This window comes from Papio anubis, chromosome 18 (genome assembly GCF_008728515.1).
Source record: "Papio anubis isolate 15944 chromosome 18, Panubis1.0, whole genome shotgun sequence".
NCBI classification, from domain to species: Eukaryota; Metazoa; Chordata; class Mammalia; order Primates; family Cercopithecidae; genus Papio; species Papio anubis.
This window is the reverse complement of record NC_044993.1, coordinates 22,599,487-22,620,603: the sequence shown is the minus strand read 5'-3', so window position 1 is coordinate 22,620,603 and position 21,117 is coordinate 22,599,487. Positions and strand designations below refer to the sequence as shown.

The 21,117-nt window shown below is 44.1% G+C and overlaps 2 protein-coding genes across 9 annotated transcripts in view; one reads left to right on the top strand and one right to left on the bottom strand.

Moving 5' to 3' along the window:
- Window positions 1-18,566, bottom strand: part of KCTD19 (potassium channel tetramerization domain containing 19) — a 37,916-nt gene extending 19,350 nt beyond the window's left edge. The window contains exons 1-3 of one of the 4 annotated variants that reach the window (XM_009196667.2): window positions 18,506-18,560; window positions 17,313-17,438; window positions 12,440-12,736 (exon numbers count right to left, since the gene is read on the bottom strand). In XM_009196667.2, the coding sequence (XP_009194931.1) occupies window positions 12,440-12,724 (285 nt within the window). In that variant the 5' untranslated portion in view covers window positions 12,725-12,736; window positions 17,313-17,438; window positions 18,506-18,560. Of the gene's footprint in view, window positions 1-12,439; window positions 12,737-13,684; window positions 13,825-17,312; window positions 17,439-18,422 lie in introns of all 4 variants that reach the window. The other 3 variants (XM_021932081.2, XM_003917033.2, XM_009196666.1) reach the window with 3 other exon arrangements.
- A 66-nt stretch (window positions 18,567-18,632) lies between these two features.
- The window catches only part of LRRC36 (leucine rich repeat containing 36), a 56,250-nt gene continuing 53,765 nt past the window's right edge, over window positions 18,633-21,117 (top strand). For 3 of the 5 annotated variants that reach the window (XM_009196669.2, XM_009196670.2, XM_009196671.3), the window contains exon 1: window positions 18,642-18,742. In XM_009196669.2, coding sequence (XP_009194933.1) covers window positions 18,673-18,742 — 70 coding nt within the window. In that variant the 5' untranslated portion in view covers window positions 18,642-18,672. Of the gene's footprint in view, window positions 18,743-18,778; window positions 18,858-21,117 lie in introns of those variants that run through there. The other 2 variants (XM_003917034.4, XM_009196673.2) reach the window with 2 other exon arrangements.

The window sequence follows — 21,117 nt, the reverse complement described above, 5'->3', positions numbered from 1 at the left end:
CCTCCCCATTCTGTTCCTGAAGAGGCTGGAACCTCTCCGAGCCAGAATGGGTCATCCTCCCACTTTGTTCCCATAGACACCCAACACTTTCACTTCTCTCTGCAGGCCTCTGGCTCAGTTTCAGGCCAGTTCTTCCCCCTATACCAAGTTTCCTGGGGAGAGGCTGGTTTGATGCATCCCCATTGTGTATTCTAGAACCTAGCATGCATATGAAAGAATGCATGAAAATGGAGGGCTAGCCAGGTGCAGTGGCTCACACCTGTAATCCCAGCACTTTGGGAGGCCGAGCTGGGCAGACCACTTGAGATCAGGAGTTTGAGACAAGCCTGGCCAACATGGTGAAACCCTGTCTCTACTAAATATACAAAAAATTAGCCAGGCTTGGTGGTGCATGCCTGTAGTCCCAGCTACTCTAGAGGCTGAGGCAATCATTTGAACCCGGGAGGCAGAGGTTGCAGTGAGCTGAGATCACGCCACTGCACTCAAGCCTGGGAGACAGAGCGAGACTCCAGCTCAAAAAAAAAAATAAATAAATAAATAAAAAATAAATAAAATAAATAAATAAATAGAAAAAGGAAGGGCTGGAGGGCTGATTTTCTGCAAAGAAAAGCAAAAAGAGACATGGGAGATCTCCAAAGGAACGAACAGAGTAGACTGCACTCATAAAACTGAGAAAGATGGAAAGATGTTGAGTATCCAAAACCGCAGGAAAAACCAGCACAAGATTTCAATGGGCAGAGCCTATGGAGTTCAGAGGACAATGAAGACAGGGATTCCACCTTGGAATCTGGAGGTCAGAGGGAAGACCTAAGCGGGAGAGGGACAGGGATGAAGGAGAGGGAGAGAGGATGGCAAGAAGAAAGAGTTCAGCTTAGGTCTGATTTGTGATGGACAGAAAGACAGTAGGTGAAGTAGCAAGAAAAGGGTGAAACTAGGGAGAGTCAGCTAGGGGAGCCTAGCACTCTAAGCCCATGCTCAGTGGACCGCATCACAGGAACCTGAACCTGCCACTTACTTCACCTGCAGATTCAAGCCCCAAGATTCTGTCTCACTGGAGAAAATAATAGTGCCCTTGAACAAGTCTAAATTGGCCACATAGGAGGAGGCCTGTGGTGGGGAGAGGAGGATATAAATCCCTGCGCAGGACAACACTCCTATTTGGAGGTGTTTGGTACTGGATGTGTCCTCTGGAATGGGTCAGTAATGATAGTCTAGCTAGTTTGAGAGGAGATGTGCTAGTTGAGGAGAGAATGATCTATTTTGCAGAAATGAAATCTCCATTTCCTGCTATTTTCAAGCATGTAAAGTGCTAGCAGCACCACTTCCCCCAAGAAAAGTATGCCTGAGAAACCTTAAAAGAGAGAAAAACTGGCCAGGCATGGTGGCTCACACCTGTAATCCCAGCACTTTGGGAGGCCGAGGAGGGTGGATCACGAGATCAGGAGACTGAGGTCATCCTGGCTAACACGGTGAAACCCCGCCTCTACTAAAAATACAAAAAAATTAGCCGGGCGTGGTGGCGGGTGCCTGTAGTCACAGTTACTCGGGAGGCTGAGGCAGGAGAATGGCATGAACCCAGGAGGCAGAGCTTGCATGAGCTGAGATTGCGCCACTGCACTCCAGCCTGGGCGACAGAGTGAGACTCAGTCTCAAAAAAAAAAAAAAAAAAAAAAGAGAGAGAGAGAGAAACTAAAACAAACAAGTCCACAAAGATTGCCATCCTTGCCAGTCAGGTCATGCTGCATGCCAGGCCCAGGCATCGGCCTTGACCTAGGCTCAGGAGCCTCAAAAAGGCTGTTTTCCAAACTCTGTCAACCAGTACTTGCTCTGACTTCTAGAAATACAAGTCCTCTACTCACGGAAAGCCATTCGGGTGCTATAAGAAATCACAGAAACCATTCCTCAGCCCCTCACTTACTTATTTTTGGTCTGCCAGTTTCCCCTAATAGACATAATCTCCCCAAGACCTCAGGACCTTGGCTGTTTTGTCCTCTGCCGTATTTGCAGCACCTAGAACAAGGCCTGTGGGGTCTCAATACCTTTTTGTTCAATGAATGGCTAAATGAATGAAGAACATTCCAGAGAGCCTGGGCTTCCAGCTGCCCTCTAGCTTTGCTGACTGAAGTTGCCACAGAGTGTGTGGCTGGTCTGCTATAGGCTGACTTCAAGTCTGCTTTCATCTGCCTGAATACAACTTCTAGGAATTTTACTTTTCACATGTAATGAGCTGGAAAAAGTTATTGGAGAGAGGATTTCTTAAGGAAAATACAGACCTTAAATCAATTCAGATAGCTAATTTCTAGCACAAGGATAACTGATGTTGCTTTTGGCCTAGATAGTGATGAAAAAAATATGTCAATCAGAAGCAACATAAAACTGATGGCGTGGGGAAGTATGTGTACGTATATGTGTGGTTGCAAAGATGGCTGACAAATGCACCCTGCTGGCAGAGCTTTGGGACTTAGCAGAGGTTTTCCAAAGCAGCAGCAGTTCTCAGAGATGCCTTATGCTGTGATGTAGGCTGTTGGAAGGAATGTGATGGTAAAGGAGCTTGGGGGAACTTGCAAATCCCTGACTGCCTTGTAAAGACAAGGAGGGCCAGCACTGCTTTAAGGCTCAAGGAAACCAAGGCTGGTAGAACAAAAGGATGTGCAGAACAGCTGCTGTCAGCCCCCAAAGCCAAACAAGACTCAGCTTTTTGCATTTCAAATCTACCCCTTCACTGCTGGCTCCAGTCCCCTTACTCTGCAGAAGTCATCTTGGGCATAGCATAGAGTGCTCTCTCAGCAGATATGTTGTTAAGCACATGCAAATGCTGGGTACTGTGATAGGTGCTAGGTGTTTGTTTCATGAAAACATGAAAAGAGTACAGTCCAGTGAGGGAGAAAGACATATGAATACATCATCACAATAGAATTAGCACTGCTAGAACAGGGGAATTCAGTGTGTTATGAGAGCAGAGAGACAAAAACTTAGGAAATGTCAGGATAGTCTTCCAGTGGGCCACATTCAGGCCAAATCTTTTTTTTTTTTTTTTTTCCTGAGATGGAGTCTCGCTCTGTTGCCCAAACTACAGTGCAGTGGCGCAATCTTGGCTCACCGCAATCTCCACCTCCCAGGTTCAAGTGATTCTCCTGCCTCAGCCTCCTAAGTAGCTGGGATTACAGTTGCCTGCCACCATGCCTGGCTAATTTTTGTATTTTTAGTAGAGATGGGGTTTCACCATCTTGGCCAAGTTGGTCTCAAACTCCTGACCTCAAGTGATGCACCTGCCTCAGCCTCCCAAAGAGCTGGGATTACAGGCGTGAGCCACTGCCTCTGGCTTAGGGCAAATCTTAAAAGGCGAGAAATCCAGGAAGAGGAAACAGCAAGTGAAAAGGTATAAAGAGAAAGCATGTGGGGTGCTTGGGGTGTGGCTGAACTTCAACGTGTGTGTGTGTGCCTGTGTGTGTTCATGTGTGTGTGCATGTGTATGTGGCCCTGCCTGCATGTAGGTGTGTGTCTTTGTTGGGATATGAACCAGCACAAGCAGATGGGCCAGCCTATGAGGAGCCCTGATGCCATGTCAAGGGGTTTGCATTTGAGTCATCCACTTACCCATACCACAGACAAGCTACATAGTTGGGATGAATATCTGCTGCTTATGTCATCCTCTTCCTTTCCAAGATCACAGTCATAATCTCACATCATGAGTAATGGGAAATGTGAGACTGCCACTGGTCTATTTTCTTAAAAACATCATTTGTGTGATCAACATAAAAACTCCCTGGCTCCCTTGAGCACAAGGAATGAAGGCGGGTTTGGGTTGCTTGCTGGTAGCAGAATGCTCACAAGGGGAACAATTTAAATTTCCAAACTGAGAAGTCCCCAGAAGGTGTGAAAAAGGAAACATAAGTAGCATGTCCTGTCAACACATTGTCCTCAGTGGACTTCAGGGGGAAAGTAAAAGAGAATAGATAATCTGCCATGAACCTTAAACCCTAGTGAATGACCCTGAAGGGAAATTCCACACTCTGCAGCTGTGACTCCCACCCAGGCTGATGGATGTGAAGGGCTCAGATCAGTTTACATTTAGGTGAAGTGGCCTTCCCAAATTACACAGGAAGTTCTAGGAGGCCCTGTGATATTAATGTGTGGACCTGTAATGTCTACTTTGTATTTCTCCTATAAACAATATACAGTATTCCAAAACATCCAGATTCATGGATTTACATATCAGCTTTTATGACTCCCAAATTTTTATCTCTAGGCCTAATTGTTTCCATGAATTCCAGACCTGTACATCTAGCGCCTCCTGTTTACCTTCCCTTGGATGGTTTTATTGCACTTTCATTGTCAAACTCAACATGTTCAGATCTTAACTCCTGATTTTCCTCGCTAAACCTGTGTACACATCCCTCAAAATCCACCATTCATCTGGTTGCTCAGGAAAGAAACAAAGGAGTTGTCCATTCTCTCTCACCCTACATTCAATTCATCAGCAAACCCTGTCAGTTCTACCAGCAAGACATATTCAGAGTGTGAACACCTCTAATACCACTATTACCACCATAGACCAAACCACCATTATCTTTTATCTGGATACTGCAGGAGCCTCTTAACTGGTCCGTCCACTTCCTCTCCTGCTCTGCTGTAGTCTAGGCCGGGGGTCAGCAAGTTTTTTTCTGTAAAAGGTCTGACAGTAAATATTTTAGGCTTTGCTTTGCTAACCACATGGTCTCTGTCAACTCAACCACTCAGCTCTGTGTTATAGCTTGAGAGCAGCCGTAGACAACACATAAACAAATGAGCATAGCTATATTCCAGTAAAACTTTATCAATGGCACTGAAATTTGATTTTTTTTTTTTTTTGAGACGGAGTCTTGCTCAGCCGTCCAGGCTGGAGTGCAGTGGTGTGATCTCAGCTTACTGCAACCACCGTCTCCCGGGTTCAAGCAATTCTCTCATCTCAGCCTCCCAAGTAGCTGGGATTACAGGCACTTGCCATCATGCCCGACTAATTTTTGTATTTTAATAGAGATGGGGTTTCACTATGTTGGCTAGGCTGGTCTTGAACTCCTGACCTCAGGTGATCCGCCCGCCTTGGCCTCCCAAAGTGTTAGGATTATAGGCGTAAGCCACCACGCCCCGGCCTGAAATTTGAATTTCATATGATTTTTACATAGCACAAAATATTTTTGATTTTTTTTCAACCATCTAAAAATGTAAAACCCATTCTTAGCTTATGGGCTTTCTAAAAAAGGTAGTGGCTGAATTTCGTCCATGGGCTGTAGTTTGCAGATTCTTGATCTAAGGTTAAGCCAGCAGCCAATGATCTTTCTTTTTTTTTTTGGAGATAGAGTCTCACTCTGCCGCCCAGGCTGGAGTGCAGTGGTGTGATCTTGCCTCACTGCAACCTCCACCTCCTGGGTTCAAGCGATTCCCCTGCTTTAGCCTCCTGAGTAGCTGGGATTACAGGCGCGTGCCACCATGCCCAGCTAATTTTTGTATTTTTAGTAGAGACAGGGTTTCACCATGTTGGTCAGGCTGGCCGCCTCAGCCTCCCAAAGTGCTGGGATTACAGGCGTGAGCCACCGCACCCAGACTTTTTTTTTTTTTTTTTTTAAAGAGAAGGTCTTGCTCTGTCACCCCGGCTGGGATGCAGTGGTGAAATCTCGGCTTACTACAGCCTTGAACTCCTGGGCTCATGTGATCCTCCTGGCTTCAGCCTTCTGAGTAGCTGAGACTACCGGCACATGCTACCATGCCTGGCTAATTTTCAATTTTTTCGTAGAGATGATGTCTTGTTGTGTTGCCCAGGCTGGTCTCCAACTCCTGGCCTCAGGTGATCCTCCCACCTCAGCATCCCAAAGTGTTGAGATTACAGGTGTGAGCCACTGTGCCCAGCCCCTCTCTCCCTCCCTCCCTCCTTCCCTTCTTTCTTTCTTTCTTTCTTCCTTCCTCCCTTCCTTCCTTTCTTCTCTCCCTTTCTCCCTCTCTTCCTCTCCCTCCCTCCTTCCTTCCCTCTCTCTTTCCTTTTTTTTCTTTCCTTTTCTTTCTTTCCTTTTCTCTTTCTTTCTTTTTCTTTCTTTTTCTTCCTTCCTTTCTCTTTCTTTCTCTTTCTTTCTTTTCGTTCTTTCATTCTTTCTTTTCTTCTTTATTGAGATATATTTCACATATTTTAAAACTTACCCATTTAAAGCATGCAATTCAGTGGCTTTTAGTCTATTAACAGAATCAAGCAACCATCACCACAATCTATTTCAATATCCCTAAAAGAAAGCCTGTACCCATTAACAGTCACTGCTCATTCTCCATTCTCACTCATCCATCCTTCCTACTCTGAGCCCCAGCCCTAGGAAGCCACTTATCTACCTTCTGTCTCTATAAATTTGCCTATTCCGCACATTTTAGATAAATAGAATGATACAATATGTGGTGCTATTTTATTTATTTATTTGTTTGTTTGTTATAGAGATGGGGTTTCGTCATGTTGCCCAGGCTGGTCTTGAACTCCTAAGCTCAAGTGATTCACCCACCTCGGTCTCCCAAAGTGCTGGGATTATAGGCATGAGCCACCGCACCCAGCTGTGTCTATCTTCTATACACATAATCATACAAAAGGACTGTTTATTTCACTTAGCTGATTTTTTTTCATTTAGCATTTTATATATACATATATATATATATATAGAAAGAGAGAGAGAGAGAAAGACAGGGTCTTGCTTTTGTCATTCAGGCTGGAACACAGTGGTGCAAACACGATTCATTGCAGCCTTGACCTCCCTGGCTCAAGCGATCCTCCTGCCTCAGCCTCCCAAGTAGTTGGGACTATAGGCATGAGCCATCATGCCTAGCTAAATTTCTTTTTTAATTTTTGGCAGAGACGGAATGTCACTTTGTTGCCCAGGCTGGTCTTGAACTTCTGGCTTCAAGCAATCCTCCCGCCTCAGCCTCCAAAAGCTACCTATAACATTTAGAATAAATCCTGTGTCTTCACCATGGCTTTCAAGGTTCTGCAAGATCTGGCTTACTCTGACCTCACTGTCAACCTTTGACATCTCCCTACCTCTCACGGTACTTTACAATGGCCTCCAAGTAGGCCAAAGAGTCACTATAACCTCAGGGTATTAATGTTTAACTACTCCTTTTTTTTTTTTTTTTTTTTTTTTTTGAGATAGTCTCACTCTGTTATCTAGGCTGGAGTGCAGTGGCGCAATCTCAGCTCCCTGCAACCTCCACATCCTGGATTCAAGTGATACTCCTGCCTTAGCCTCCAGAGCAGCTAGGATTACAGGCATGAGCCACCATGCCCAGCTAATTTTTTGTGTTTTGTTTGTTTGTTTGTTTTTGAGATGGAGTCTCGCTCTGTTGCCCAGGCTGAAGTGCAGTGGCACGATCTCGGCTCACTGTAACCTCCACCTCCGGGGTTCAAGCGATTCTTCTGCCTCAGCCTCCCGAGTAGCTGGGATTATAGGTGTGCAACACCATGCCTGGCTAATTTTTGTATTTTTAGTTGAGATGGGGTTTCACCATGTTGGCCAGGCTGGTCTTGAACTCCTGACCTCGTGATCGCCTGCCTCGGCCTCCCAAAGTGCTGGGATTGCAGGCGTGAGCCACAACGCCCAGCTACTTTTTTTGGTTTTTAGCAGAGATGGGGTTTCTCTATGTTGGCCAGGCTGGTCTCCAACTCTGGCCTCAAGTGATCTACCCACCTCGGACTCCCAAAGTGCTGGGATTATAGGTGTGAGCCACCGCGTCTGGCCTAACTATTCCTAATGTCTGTAAGTTCTTTCCCCAGATACCTGTATGCCTTACCCCTTTGCCCCTTTTTCATTCAGATTTCTGCTCAAATGTTGCCTTGTCAATGAGGCCTGCCTGATCACTGTTTTCTTATTTAAGTATTTATTGACAAGGTCTAGCTCTGTCACCCTGGCCGAAGTGCAGTGGTGCAAATACGGCTCACTGTGGCCTCAAACTCCTGGGCTCAAGCAATCCTCCCACCTCAGTCTCCTGAGTAGCTGGGACCACAGGCACACACCATCACGTCTGGCTAATTAAATTTTTTTTTTTTTTTTGTAGAGACAGGGTTTTGCCATGTTGCCCAGGCTAGTCTTGTCCTGGACTCAAGAGATCCTCCTGCCTCGGCCTCCCAAAGTGTTGTGATTGCAGGTGTGAGACACCATGCCCAGCCTCTGATCACTCAGTACAGGAGTCACTTCCCTGGCTCCAGTCACTTGCTATCCCCTTACCCTTCTTGCTGCATACTACACATCTGAATATTAAAAGACAAGGAGATTCGATGTGAATGTTTTATTCTTTCAACTAAGTTCTAGTACTATAAGGACAGTAAAACAATGATATACTGGGGAAAATGTAGCAATATACATTTGCTTAAAAGACTGATTGAATAAGCAAAAACTACAAAAAAAAAAAAAAGAAAAAAGAAAATCATATAAACACAATCTGAAATTCCAAGAAGTCCTGGAATACAGAAATGCCCTCCTCCTTCATTACACAGGAAGCACTGTTTTGTTTTCATAGCATATATCTCTACCTGACATTGTACAGCTATAAGCTTCACTCCTGTATCTCCAGAACTTGGTGTAAGTTTGGTGCTCAATATACAATAAGACACTAATAAACAGCAAGTGTATCCTTTGAAGGCCACAACTACGGGCTAGGGGTGGGGGTTGGGTGGGCAGGTGGAGTTGGGGGATGTGGGGAATGGGGAGGGGTGGAGAGCAGAGCAGCAGCATGAGCCTGGGTGCCTGTCCTCCAGAAGCTTCCCATCTTGTGCTGATTGGTGGTCATTCTACATGGCTTTCCATCAAAGCCTACTATGTCACAGATAATTCTCAGTAGAATATGCATTTGTTGAGTGCATGGGAACCTTAGTTAGCAGGAGGAAAAGTCCCATTTTTATTGTTAGGGGCTAAATCTGAAAGACACTGTGGTAAGGAGTACTAACAGTTTAGAACAGTTTAGATATATGCTGCCCAATATGGTAGCCACTAGCCACGTATGATTATTGACTACTTGAAATGTGACAGTCTGAGACCCAGCACGGTGGCTCACATCTGTAATCCCAGTAATTTGGGAGGCCGAGGTGGGCAGATTGCTTGAGGCCAGGAGTTTGAGACCAGCCTGGCCAACATAACAAAACCCCATCTCCACTAAAAATACAAACATTAGCTGGGCGTGGTGCTGCACACCTGTATTCCCAGCTACTCGGGAGGCTGAGGCATGAGAATCTCTTGAACAAGGAAACGGAGGTTGCAGTGAGCCAAGATAGCACCACTGCGCTCTCGCCTGGGCGACAGAGTGAGACTCTGTCTCAAAAAAAACAATAAAAAAAAGAAAGAAAGAAGTGTGACAGTCTGAATCTGAGATGTGCTGTAAGTATAAAACACATAATGGATTTTGAACGCAGTACAAGGAATGTAAAATTTCTCAATTTCTAAATATTGATTACATGTTGAAATAACATTCTGAATATATTTAATAATGCTTTGAATACATAGTTAATATTTTGAGTATAATAATATATTATTAAATTGACATCATCTGTTTCTTTTTACTGTTTTCGATGCAGCTGTAGAAAATTTAAAATTACATAAGTGGCCCACATACATGGCTCACATTATACTTTTATTGGATCATCCTATGTTTTCCCCAAAGCCCACAGGAATAATGCCTGGAACCCAGAATGCTCTTCATAAATATTGGATGAATGCATTAAGTTGGGCTGCCTGAGTAGGGTCTAAAGACTAAGAATTGGCAAACTCCAATTTCTCCAAGCAAAGTATTTGCTCATTTAGTAAAAAAATCTGAGTATCTGATAGGCCTTAGCAGTGGGAAAGTGGTGGAAATGTGTGAAGCTGTTGATTAGCTTGAGGCGACTGTTGGTTCCCAGCTGTATTTACACTCTGCTTCAAGAAATAAACACTATTTCAGTTGGGCCAACTCAAATATTTATTTCTTTGAAAACACCATTTCCAAAGTGTAAGCACTTGTTTTACAGTCTTTTTTAGGGAGGCAGATCCACATGATTCTTCAAATACTTCTACTCCTCACACAACGTGGAACTTTGGAATTGGACCAACCCGTTGGCTTCTGAGGTGCAGCCTCCCATTTAGAAGCTGCCTGTGGCTGGACATGGTGACTCATGTTTGTAATCTCAGCACTTTGGGAGGCCAAGGTGGGCGGATAACTTGAGCTCAGGAGTTCAAGACTAGCCTGGCCAACATGGTGAAACCCTGTCTCTACTGAAAACACAAAAATTAGCCGAGTGTGGTGGCACAAGCCTGTAATCCCACCACTTGAAGCCTTAGGAAGGAGAATTGCTTGAACTCAGGAGGCGGAGGTTGCAGTGAGCCGAGATAGCGCCATTGCACTCCAGCCTGAGACAGAGCAAGACTCTATCTCAAAAAAAAAAAAAAGCTGCTTCCTTGATATATTTTGTTTCAATTTGGGAAGTGAAGACAGCAAAGGGGTTAAAGGGCTTAATACACTGTACAATAAGCTTGTATTCTTTAAAATGTTCTTTAAAAAATTGCCTTGATCTCTGATTTTCTGCAACAAATAAGTTACTCCCTCCCTTCTACCTCAGAATGATGCCTTGGCATAGAGTCGTCAGCAATCCTGTCATGACAGGCCATTTAAGTGGTTTTGAAGCCACTTATAAACAATTCTAGTACTCCATTCCTGGGGCAGTTGGGAAAAAACAATTAAATTCAAGAAGGTAGCTTGAAAAAGAAAAAGAAAAAAAAAATACAGCAACTTGCCTGGGAATATATTAAGAATTTGTAGGCGAGGCACGGTGGCTCACGCCTATAATCCCAGCACTTTGGGAGGCTGAGGTGGGTGGATAACCTGGGGTCAGGAGTTCGAGACCAGCCTGGCCAACACGGTGAAACCCCATCTCTACTAAAAACACAAAAATTAGCCGGGTGTGGTGGCGGGTGCCTGTAATCTCAGCTACTCAGGAGGCTGAGGCAGGAGAATCACTTGAACCCGGGAGGCGGAAGTTGCAGTGAGCCGAGATTGCACCATTGCACTCCAGCCTGGGTGACAAGAGTGAAACTCCATCGCAAAGAAAAAAAAAAAAGAATTTCTGATATTCCAAATATAGAATGACTTTTAAGAGAAAACACTGAATTATTTAGTAAGAAGCATCCATAAAAACATACACTATGAAATGTTCTCATTCCTCTATGGCCCAGATACGCATGGTCTATTTCAATTTTCTTCTAAAAAGTGTTGAGGTACAGTTGGTGGTTCACTGAGCTACACTGCAGCTTGTCAGGTTAGTGCTGATAGAGATGGAATAAACAACTTGTACAGACGGTAGGATTAATACGGAGGATGGTCAATAGTCCTTCCCAGTTGTAATATTTAGTTCTTCCAGGTTAAAAAGAATTGTTCAAAAACTACTGAATAAACTACTTAAGATCAGTCACAGAAATGATTTCTGTGGCTTGGAGAAAAATTAGGAAGGAAAGGTAATGTTTTTTGGCAGTACTTTAATGGTTTATAAGTAAAGGTATTTAAAGCTCTTATTATAATAATAATAATACTAATACTAATAAAGTTTCTTGGAAGACAAAGAAGTGATAGTAAAGGAAAGATTCTGCAGAACTTGTTTTTTTCTCTCTCTCTCGACATTTGGCCCAAGATGAGAACTTTTTGCTTTGCTGTAAATGCATCTTGTGTACCTAACAGGCACAATGAGAGGTGATATTCTTGATAAATCTTTTAGATTTTAAATCTCAGACATGATGTACATAGCAAATCCTAAAATGTCTAAAGTGTTCTCCTTTTAAGATTCAAAAAACAAAAACAAGAAGCAGCTTAATACAGGATTTTCAAGAGCCAGGGGCACCCTCTCAGTGGATAGTAAATCCCATTCTGGGTCCATGGTGGCTGCTAGTATAACTAAAGCACAGTTGGGATGAAGTCATTTATTAAGAATATGTAGGCTGGGTGTGGTGGCTCATGCCTGTAATCCCAGCTCTTAGGGAGGCCAAGGGAGCACTAAAGGAGGCCAATTAGAGAGGATAACTTGAGCCCAGGAGTTCGAGACCAATCTGGGCAACATGGAAAGGATTGGCTGGGCATGGTGGCATGCACCTGTGTTCCCAGCTACTCAGAGGGACTGAGGTGGGAGGCGGGAAGATCCTTTGGGCTTGGGAGGTAGAGGTTGCAGTGAGCTGTGATTGCAACAGACACCCTGTCTCAAAAAAACAAAAGCAGGTAATTTCAGTGTATTGTTTTTTACTTTTTTTTCCTTTTTACTCACCCCTATACTAATGAGGAAATTATTTATTACTTTAACATACTTATTACATTTGCCCATTAAGAGGGTCATCTCAGCAACCAATATATAACAGGAAACAACATTTAGTGATGTAAAGCCATGTTACTGATCCACCACTCCCAGAAAACAAGAGCATCTTACCTGCAGCAAAGGCATCAGCTGCAAACCCAATGCTTGCTCATACAGCAAGTTCAGTTCCGCACAACTGGAGAAGGAGAGTTTGGAGGTGTAGAGGTAATAGTGCACGTGCCTAAATGTGGAACCATCTCTGTCAATAAATAGCCTCTGGCTTTCTGAAGAAGTCAAGGCTGAAGCCTCTTTCCACAGCAGGGAGTCTGGAAACTGAGAGAGTTTGCTTCTGGGAACCGAGAAATGCCAGCCCCCTACGTTGAAATGAAACAAGTCCTCTGATGATTCATGAGACATGCCAAACTCCTCCTAAAGGGGGAATGAAAAAGAGATCTACGCAAGAAAAAGAAATAAAAAGGCATCCAGATTGAAAAGGTAGAAATAAACTATCTCTGTTTGCTGATGACATGATCTTGTATGTAAAAAATCCTAAGGAATTCACCAGAAAACTATCAGAAATGAGTCCAGGCCAGGCATGGTGGTTCACACCTGTAATCCAAGCACTTTGGGAGCCTGAGGTGGGAAGATGGCTTGAGACCAGGAGTTTGAGGCTGCAGTGAGCTATGATTGTAACACTGTACTCTGGCCTAACAGAGCAAGATCCTATCTCAAAAAAGAAAAACAAACAAAACAAACAACAACAACACACAAAAATGAGCCCAACAAGTTTGAAAGATGCAGAGCAATATTAAAAAATGTTGTATTTTTATACTTTAGTAATGAACAATCTGAAAGTGAAATTAAGAAAACAATTCAATTCCATTTACAATAGCATCAAAAATAACATACTTAGGAATAAATTTAACAAAAGAATGAAATACATGTACACTGAAAACTTCAAAACATTGTGAAAATTTAAAAGACCTAAATAAATGAAAAAATATTTGATGCTCATGGATTGGAAGATTTAATATCATTAAGATGACAATAGTCTCCCAATTGATTTACAAATTCAACACAATCTCTGTGAAAATCCTGACTTTTTGCAAAAATTGAAAAGCTGATGCTAAAATTCATATGAACATACAAGGGACCCAGAATAGCTAAAACAGTCTTGAAAAAAGGAGAACAATGTTTAAGAAGTCACATTTCCCACTTTTTTTTTTTTTTTTTTTTTTGTAAAGGCAGACTGCCACATACAGTGCCTTATTAGGATGTGTCTGAAGTCTTGGAAGCTTGACTACCCTACGTGCTCCTACAATGGACCTTGAGAACTTGTTTGGAGGTTCTAGCTAAGAAGAGCAGATACTTGTATACCCTTGACTGAAGACAGGTCCTCCTTTATTGGGGATGGTCGTCCTCTTTGACTGAGCACGCAGCTTCAGGAGGGATGCACATGGAGCAGTGAGGGAAGAAGGGGGACATCCACCTAGCCAGCCAGATCAGCCAAATCAACCCTGGCAATCAATGAAGTGACAGATGTCACAGCCAGATCGCCCTCACATCCCCCACTTTTAAAACTTATTACAGGCCAGGCGGGGTGGCTCACGCCTGTAATCCCAGCACTTTTGGAGACCGAGGCGGGCAGATCACGAGGTCAGGAGATCAAGACCATCCTGGCTAACATGGTGAAACCCGTCTCTACTAAAAATACAAAAAAATTGGCCGGGCATGGTGGCGGGCGCCTGTAGTCCCAGCTACTCAGGAGGCTGAGATAGGAGAATGGCGTGAACCCGGGAGGTGGAGCTTGCAGTGAGCCGAGATTGCGCCACTGCACTCCAGCCTGGGCGACAGAGCGAGACTCCGTCTCAAAAAAAAAAACAACAAAAAACTTATTACAAAGCTAGATCAAGACAGTGTGCTACTGGCATAAGGATAAATATAAAGATAAATGGAATAGAATTGAGAGTACAGAATAAAACCCTTACATTTATGATCAATTGAATTTTGATAAGTGATTCAAGATGATTCAATGGATAAAGAATAGTCCTTATAAAAAGTGGTGCTGGGACAACTGCCCATCCATATGCATAAAATATAATAACAATAATAATAAAGTTGGACACCTACCTCACCCCACAGACAAAAATTAGCTCCAAGTGAAACACAGACTTAAAACTATAAAATCCTTTTTAACCCACAGAAATGGAACAAAATATTTGCAAATCATTTGCCTGATAAAGAATTTGTTTTTAGGCCGGGCGCGGTGGCTCAAGCCTGTAATCCCAGCACTTTGGGAGGCCGAGGCGGGAGAATGGCGTGAACCCGGGAGGCGGAGCTTGCAGTGAGCCGAGATCACGCCACTGCACTCCAGCCTGGGAGACACAGCGAGACTCCGTCTCAAAAAAAAAAAAAAAAAAAGAATTTGTTTTTAGAATATATAAAGAACTCATAAACTCAATAATAAAAAGACAACCAAATTCGAAAATTGGCCAAGCATCTAAATAGACATTTCTCCAAAGAATATATACAAATGACCAATAGCACGAAAAAAGATGCTCAACATCCTTAGTCATCAGAAAAATGCAAATCAAAACCCACAACAAAATGCTACTTCACACCCATTAGTATGGCTAGAATGAAAACAATAGATAATAACAAGTGTCGACAAAGAAACCAGGACCCCCATGCACTGCTGGTGGAGGTGTAAAATGGTGCAGGCACTTTGGAAAACAGTTTGGTGAGTCCTGAAAATGTTAAGCATGGAGTTATTCTACTATGAGCCAGCAATTCCACTCCTAGGTGTGCACTTAAGAGAAATAAAGACGTATGTCCACACCAAAATTTCTAGACTAATGTTCAAGAACGTAATAGCCAAAAGGCGGGAATAAACCTAACGTCCATCAACTGACAGATGAGTAAATAAAATGTAGTATATCCATAAATGGAATATTGTTTGTCAATAAGAAGGAATGGGATGAACATGGTGGCTCGTGCTTGTAATCCCAGCACTTTGGGAGATTGAGGCAGGAGATTCGCTTGAGCCCAGGAGTTTGAGGCTGCAGTGAGCTGTGATCATGCCATTGCACTCCAGCCCGGGTGACAGAGCAAGGCACATCTCTAAAAAAATAAAAAATAAAAAGGAATGAAGTACTGATACATGATAACAACATGGATGAAACTTGAAACATTATGCCAAGGGAAAGAAGCCAAACACAAAAAATCACATATGATTCCATCCACATGCAATGTGCAGACAACGCAAATTTCTAGAGATAGAAAATAGATTAATGGTTGCCTAGGGCTGGAGAGGCTATGGGGAGATGGGGTGTGACTACTAATGAGAATGGGATTTCTTTTGGAGATGGTGAAAACGTTCTAAAATTGATTGTGATGACAGTTGCTCAACTCTGAACATACTAAAACCCACTAAATTGTACATATTAAAATGTGTGAATTATAAGGTATGTGAATTATATCTCAATAAATCTGTTAAAAAAATAGATGAGGTACTGTCCATTCTATGGAGCACATGCAGAACTCTCTTGGGATCTTACCTGCAGAGACATTACATTACTGGGGGATGAATGTTGTAGATACCTTTTCATATATACAAAGGCAGCAAAGATCACTAACCTTCCTCAGCTCATTGTTAAAAGTTTAAGGTCATCTGTACATCTGTTGGACAAGAGGTTGTTGAAAAAAAATATGTATTTTTTTTTTTGAGACAGAGTCTCGCTCTGTCGCCCAGGCTGGGGTGCAGTGGCTGGATCTCAGCTTACTGCAGGCTCCGCCTCCCGGGTTTACGCCATTCTCCTGCCTCAGCCTCCAGAGTAGCTGGGACTACAGGTGCCTGCCACCGCGCCCTGCTAGTTTTTTTGTATTTTTTAGTAGAGACGGGATTTCACCATGTTAGCCAGGATGTTCTCGATCTCCTGACCTCGTGATCCGCCCGTCTCGGCCTCCCAAAGTGCTGGGATTATAGGCTTGAACCACCGCACCCGGCCGAAAAAAAATATTTTAAGGTCATCTATTTATAAGTAAATTGTCTTCTTTGCTTCAAGATGACCTAGTTTATCAATATGATGGAAAAGTAGAGAGCCATCAAACATACAAACCATCCATATCAAATTTTAAAATAAAGGGCACTACCCTTGTAAAAACATTTTTTAAAGGATAGTAAATAGTATATAGAATTTTACCTAAAAAGAACCATAAAACAATATCAAATTCTAATTAAAAATTGTGCATGCTGAAGTGATGGGACTGCAATGTACTGATATCTTCAATTTATCTTGAGATGAATTTTAAAAAGACAGATTGATGGATAGATAGGATTGCTAGATGGACATTTAATAAAACAAATATGAGCAAAATGTTGATTGTAGAATGTAGATGGTGGATATATGGTGCTCACTGTACAATTCTTTCAATCTTTCTGAATGTTTATAAAATTGCATTAAGACGTTCGTGGGTGAAAAAGAGTGTTAAAGTAAGAGGTGATTACTTAAGAAAGGAAAAGCTCCCTGCTCCAGAAAGAACCTGCATTTCCTATTCTGACAGCTAAGGAAAGAAAATAAATGCATGTAAGAAAGAATGGGATGGGCATCTCTCCCACAGCAAGCCTAGTCTAAATATTCAGACATAAGGAAGAGCAATTATATATGCCACATTTGAGACTAGAAGAGTTCAAGGGGGTATTAAGAGAAAGATGACAAATTGTGAAATGACTTCATAAACTGACAGAAGCAGAGCCAGAAAAATCAATCTAATGAGCTAACCTAGGATTCTAAGTCCCAGCCCTTCTAAAAGCCCTTCTACAAGTTCATGTTCAGGAAAAGGCTGAACGTGACACATGGAGTGACTAAGGGTCCCACCTAGACCAGAAAGCATAAATATGCAAGGAAGGACTCTTGATTCTGCTTGCTGTTCTCCTTAAAGGTGGCTGAGAGCTCAGTAGGGGGTGCTGAGAGTGTGCAGATGTTGGATGCCAAAGAAAACCTACTCCTCGCAGGTGATCCCCAGTTCTGGTCTCAGTTCCTCTTTTCTTGTTAAGAATAGGGTGTGACAAGAGGGTCCTGGCTCCTTCTTACATACATGTCCCATCCACAGGTGGGCTCTCAAGAAGTGCCTGCTGGAGTAAGGGTAGGGGTTAGGGATGCAGCTGTTCTTTCCCAAAGACTGCTCAGGGGCTGCTTAGTGCAGAGCTATCCCAGTCTGGGGACAGCCCTCAGTCACAGGCAAGCTTAGGGGGACCTGTGGTGCTTGAAAGACAAAAGGCTTCTTGCCAGACTGACTTCAGGAAACGGGATAGCCCTAAAGCAGTCATCCCCACCCCATTACAAAGAGCTTCTCTCTTTCCCACGCTGATCCCTCTACCTCAAAGAAGCTCCGTCCAAGTAAATTTCTTCTTCTTCTTCTTGTGTTTTTTTGAGACAAGGTCTGGCTCTGTCACCCAGGTTGCCCAGGCTGGAGTGCAGTGGCGCAATCTCGGTTCACTGCAACCTCCACCTCCCGGGTTCAAGCAATTCTCCTGCCTCAGCCTCCCGAGTAGCTGGGACTACAGGCCGTGTCACCACGCCCAACTAATTTTTGTATTTTTAGTAGAGATAGGGTTTCACCATCTTGGTCAGGCTGGTCTTGAACTCCTGACCTCAGGTGATCCGCCCACCTCGGCCTACCAAAGTGCTGAGATTACAGGTGTGAGCCACCGCTCCCAGCCCGTCCAACTCAATTTCTAGAGCTAGAACCGCCTCATACTCTAAAGACAGGACCACAACTCCTTAGAGCCAGGATTCCCAACCTTTCAGATCTGGAGCTCCCCATTACGCCTTAGAGTTCTGTCCCCACGCTCCAGTCCTTCAGATCTGGATCCCCCCTTCACACACACCCTTTCCTTGCCCCAGAGTCAGCATCCCCCAGCGCTGAGAAGTGAAGACCTCCCGTCAAAGGGGCACACCCCCAGCCCTCAGACCCGGAGTTCCCCACATCCTCAGAGCCAGAACACTTCATTCCCTGAAGACCGCGTTCTTCTAACTCCTCAGAGCCAACCCCCCAAATCCTTCCCAGGTGGGGGCCCCTCGCTCTCCCCCGTTCCCCAGACCAGGTCTCGCACCACGTAGCCCTAATCCTTGGCCACAACGACCCCCATTCGCCGCTTTGGTGCTTTTGGCGCCCCCGCCAGGGCGGGCTCCGTACCATGGTCGCGGCTTCAGCTGCGGGCGGACGGGCTTGTGACCCAGCCAATAACGGCTCCCAGGGTCGCGGTGGCGCGCGGGAGGTGGGGGTTGGGGGCGTGGCAGTGGGCGGGACCTGGCGCGCGCCGGGTGTTCTCGCGGGCGGCGGCAGGTGAGCGGCGGGAGGAGATGGCGGAGCAGTGGGAGCTGGACGAGGAAGGCATCCGCCGCCTGGGGGCGCTGACGCTGGAGCAGCCGGGTAGAGTCTGGCCGGGAGGTTGTGGACCGGGAATATAGGGTCAGAAGCTGTGGAAAGAGAACTGAGGTGGAAGCAGGGGAACCTGAGATAGAGGAGAGAGAACCACAGAGAAGCGGTACCTGAGGCTGAGGGGGGCGGTGGGTAACTTGAGGCAGAAGGTTAGAGGGAGGTGGAGGTGGAGGTGGAGGAAACCGGGGAGTGTGGGGCAGAGCCCGAGGAGTTGAGAGAGAAGAGGGGAGTGTGAAGTAGGGAAGGAGAAACAAGGTTAACAGGGGACCCTGCGGCAGGTGACAGAACTGCCGGGGACGGTGGCTCACCCCTATAATCCCAGCACTTTGGGAGGCGGAGGCAGGTGGATCACCTGAGCCTGGCCAACATGGTGAAACCCCGTCTCTACTGAAATACAAAAATTAGCCGGGCGTGGTGGCTCAAGTCTGTAATCCCAGCTACTAGGGAGGCTGAGGCAGGAGAATCGCTTGAACCCGGGAGGCGGAGGTTGCAGTGAGCCGAGATCGCACCACTGCACTGCAGCCTGGGCCACAGAGAGACTCCGTCTCAAAAGTAAATAAATAAATAAATAAATAAATTCCTATTAGACATCCAAGTGTAGGATACCTGGTAGGCAGTTGGATATATGGATCTGGCCCTCAGAGGAGAGGTCAGGGTTAGAGATGTAAATTTTGGAGACATTAGCAATAGGTGGTATTTAAAGCCACGGGAGTGGAAGAACTCAGCTAAGGAGAGAATGTCGATGGAGAAGTGAAAGAAAGCTTAAGACTCAACCTTGGAATATTTCAGTGTTTAGAGGTTGAATAGAGGAAAAATGTGGTATCTTGGAATTTGAGAAGGGGTAGTGTATGGTAACAGCAATGGCCAACTATGCCAAATGCTATTGACAGGCTGAGCAACTTAAATGCAGAGTGTCTGTTAGATTTAGCAACATGTAACTTACTGGTGACCTTGACAGAGGGAGTTTTGGGAGAGTGGGGAGGAGGGAAACCAGATTGGAGTGGGATGAAAAAGGGAATGATATTTGAGGGGAAGAGACAGTGAAAGTAAGAACTTTTGCTGAAAATTTTAGCTGTAAAAGAGACTACAGAAATGGATGGTAGCTGAAGTGTATAATGTGCAGTCAAGAGCAGTTATGACAGAACAGGATATATTAGAGCATGTCCGTAGTCTAATGATTAATTATTTGGTAGAGAGGGGAAAATATGTAATTATTTACTCATTTTGACTGTTAAAATAATTCAATTAATTTATTCTGTGGATAATATAATAATTGTACAGTGAGAAGAAAGTCTTGACTCCCCCATCCCTGTCTCATAGGCCTACTTCCCCTTCCTAAAGGCAATTACTGTAACCAGTATCTTGTATAGTTTTCCAGAAATATTCTCTACATATATAAGCATATATTACTTATTTTATAATTTTATATTATGGCAATTTTCAAATATATACAAGAGTAGAGATAACAGAATAATAAACTCCATTAGCCTACCTCAACAGTTATCATCAATTCATGGCCAAGCTTCTTTCACGTTTACCTCACCTATCCTCCACCCACCCCCAAACCCCTACACTGACTATTTTGAAGCAAATTTCAAGTATATTATTTCCTCCATAAATATTTCAGTATGTATTTAATTTATTTATTTATTTATTTATTTTATTATTTTTCAGATAGAGTTTTGCTCTGTCACCCAGGCTGGAGTGCAGTGGCACAATCTTGGCTCACTGTAATCTCTGCCTCCCCATTTCAAGTGATTCTCCTGCCTCAGCCTCCCGAGTAGCTGGGACGACAGGCACCCACCACCACACCCAGCTAATTTTATATTTTTAGTAGTGACAGGGTTTTGCCAATTTGGCCAAGCTGGTCTTGAACTCCTGATCTCAAGTGATCCACCCACCTCAGCCTCCCTAAATACAGCTGGGATTATAAGCGCAAGCCATAGCACCCGGCCAGTATGTATTTTTAAAAGATAAGATCACTTAAAAAAAATCACATATGCAACCTAAAAAATTTAACAGTAACTTCTGTTTTTGGTTTTGTTTTGTTTTTGAGATGGAGTCTGGCTCTGTTGCCCAGGCTGGAGTGCAATGGCATGATCTCAGCTCACTGCAACCTCTGCCTCCCGGGTTCAAGCAATTCTCCTGCCTCAGCTTCCTGAGTAGCTGAGATTTCAGGCGTGCACCACCATGCCCGGCTAATTTTTTTGTATTTTTAGTAGAGATGGGATTTCACCATGCTTGCCAGCCTAGTCTTGAACTCCTGACCTCAAGTGACTCGGCCTCCCAAAGTGAACAGTAATTTCTTGATATCATAAAATATCCAACTAGTGTTCTTATTTCCCCAATTGTCCTATACTTTTTTA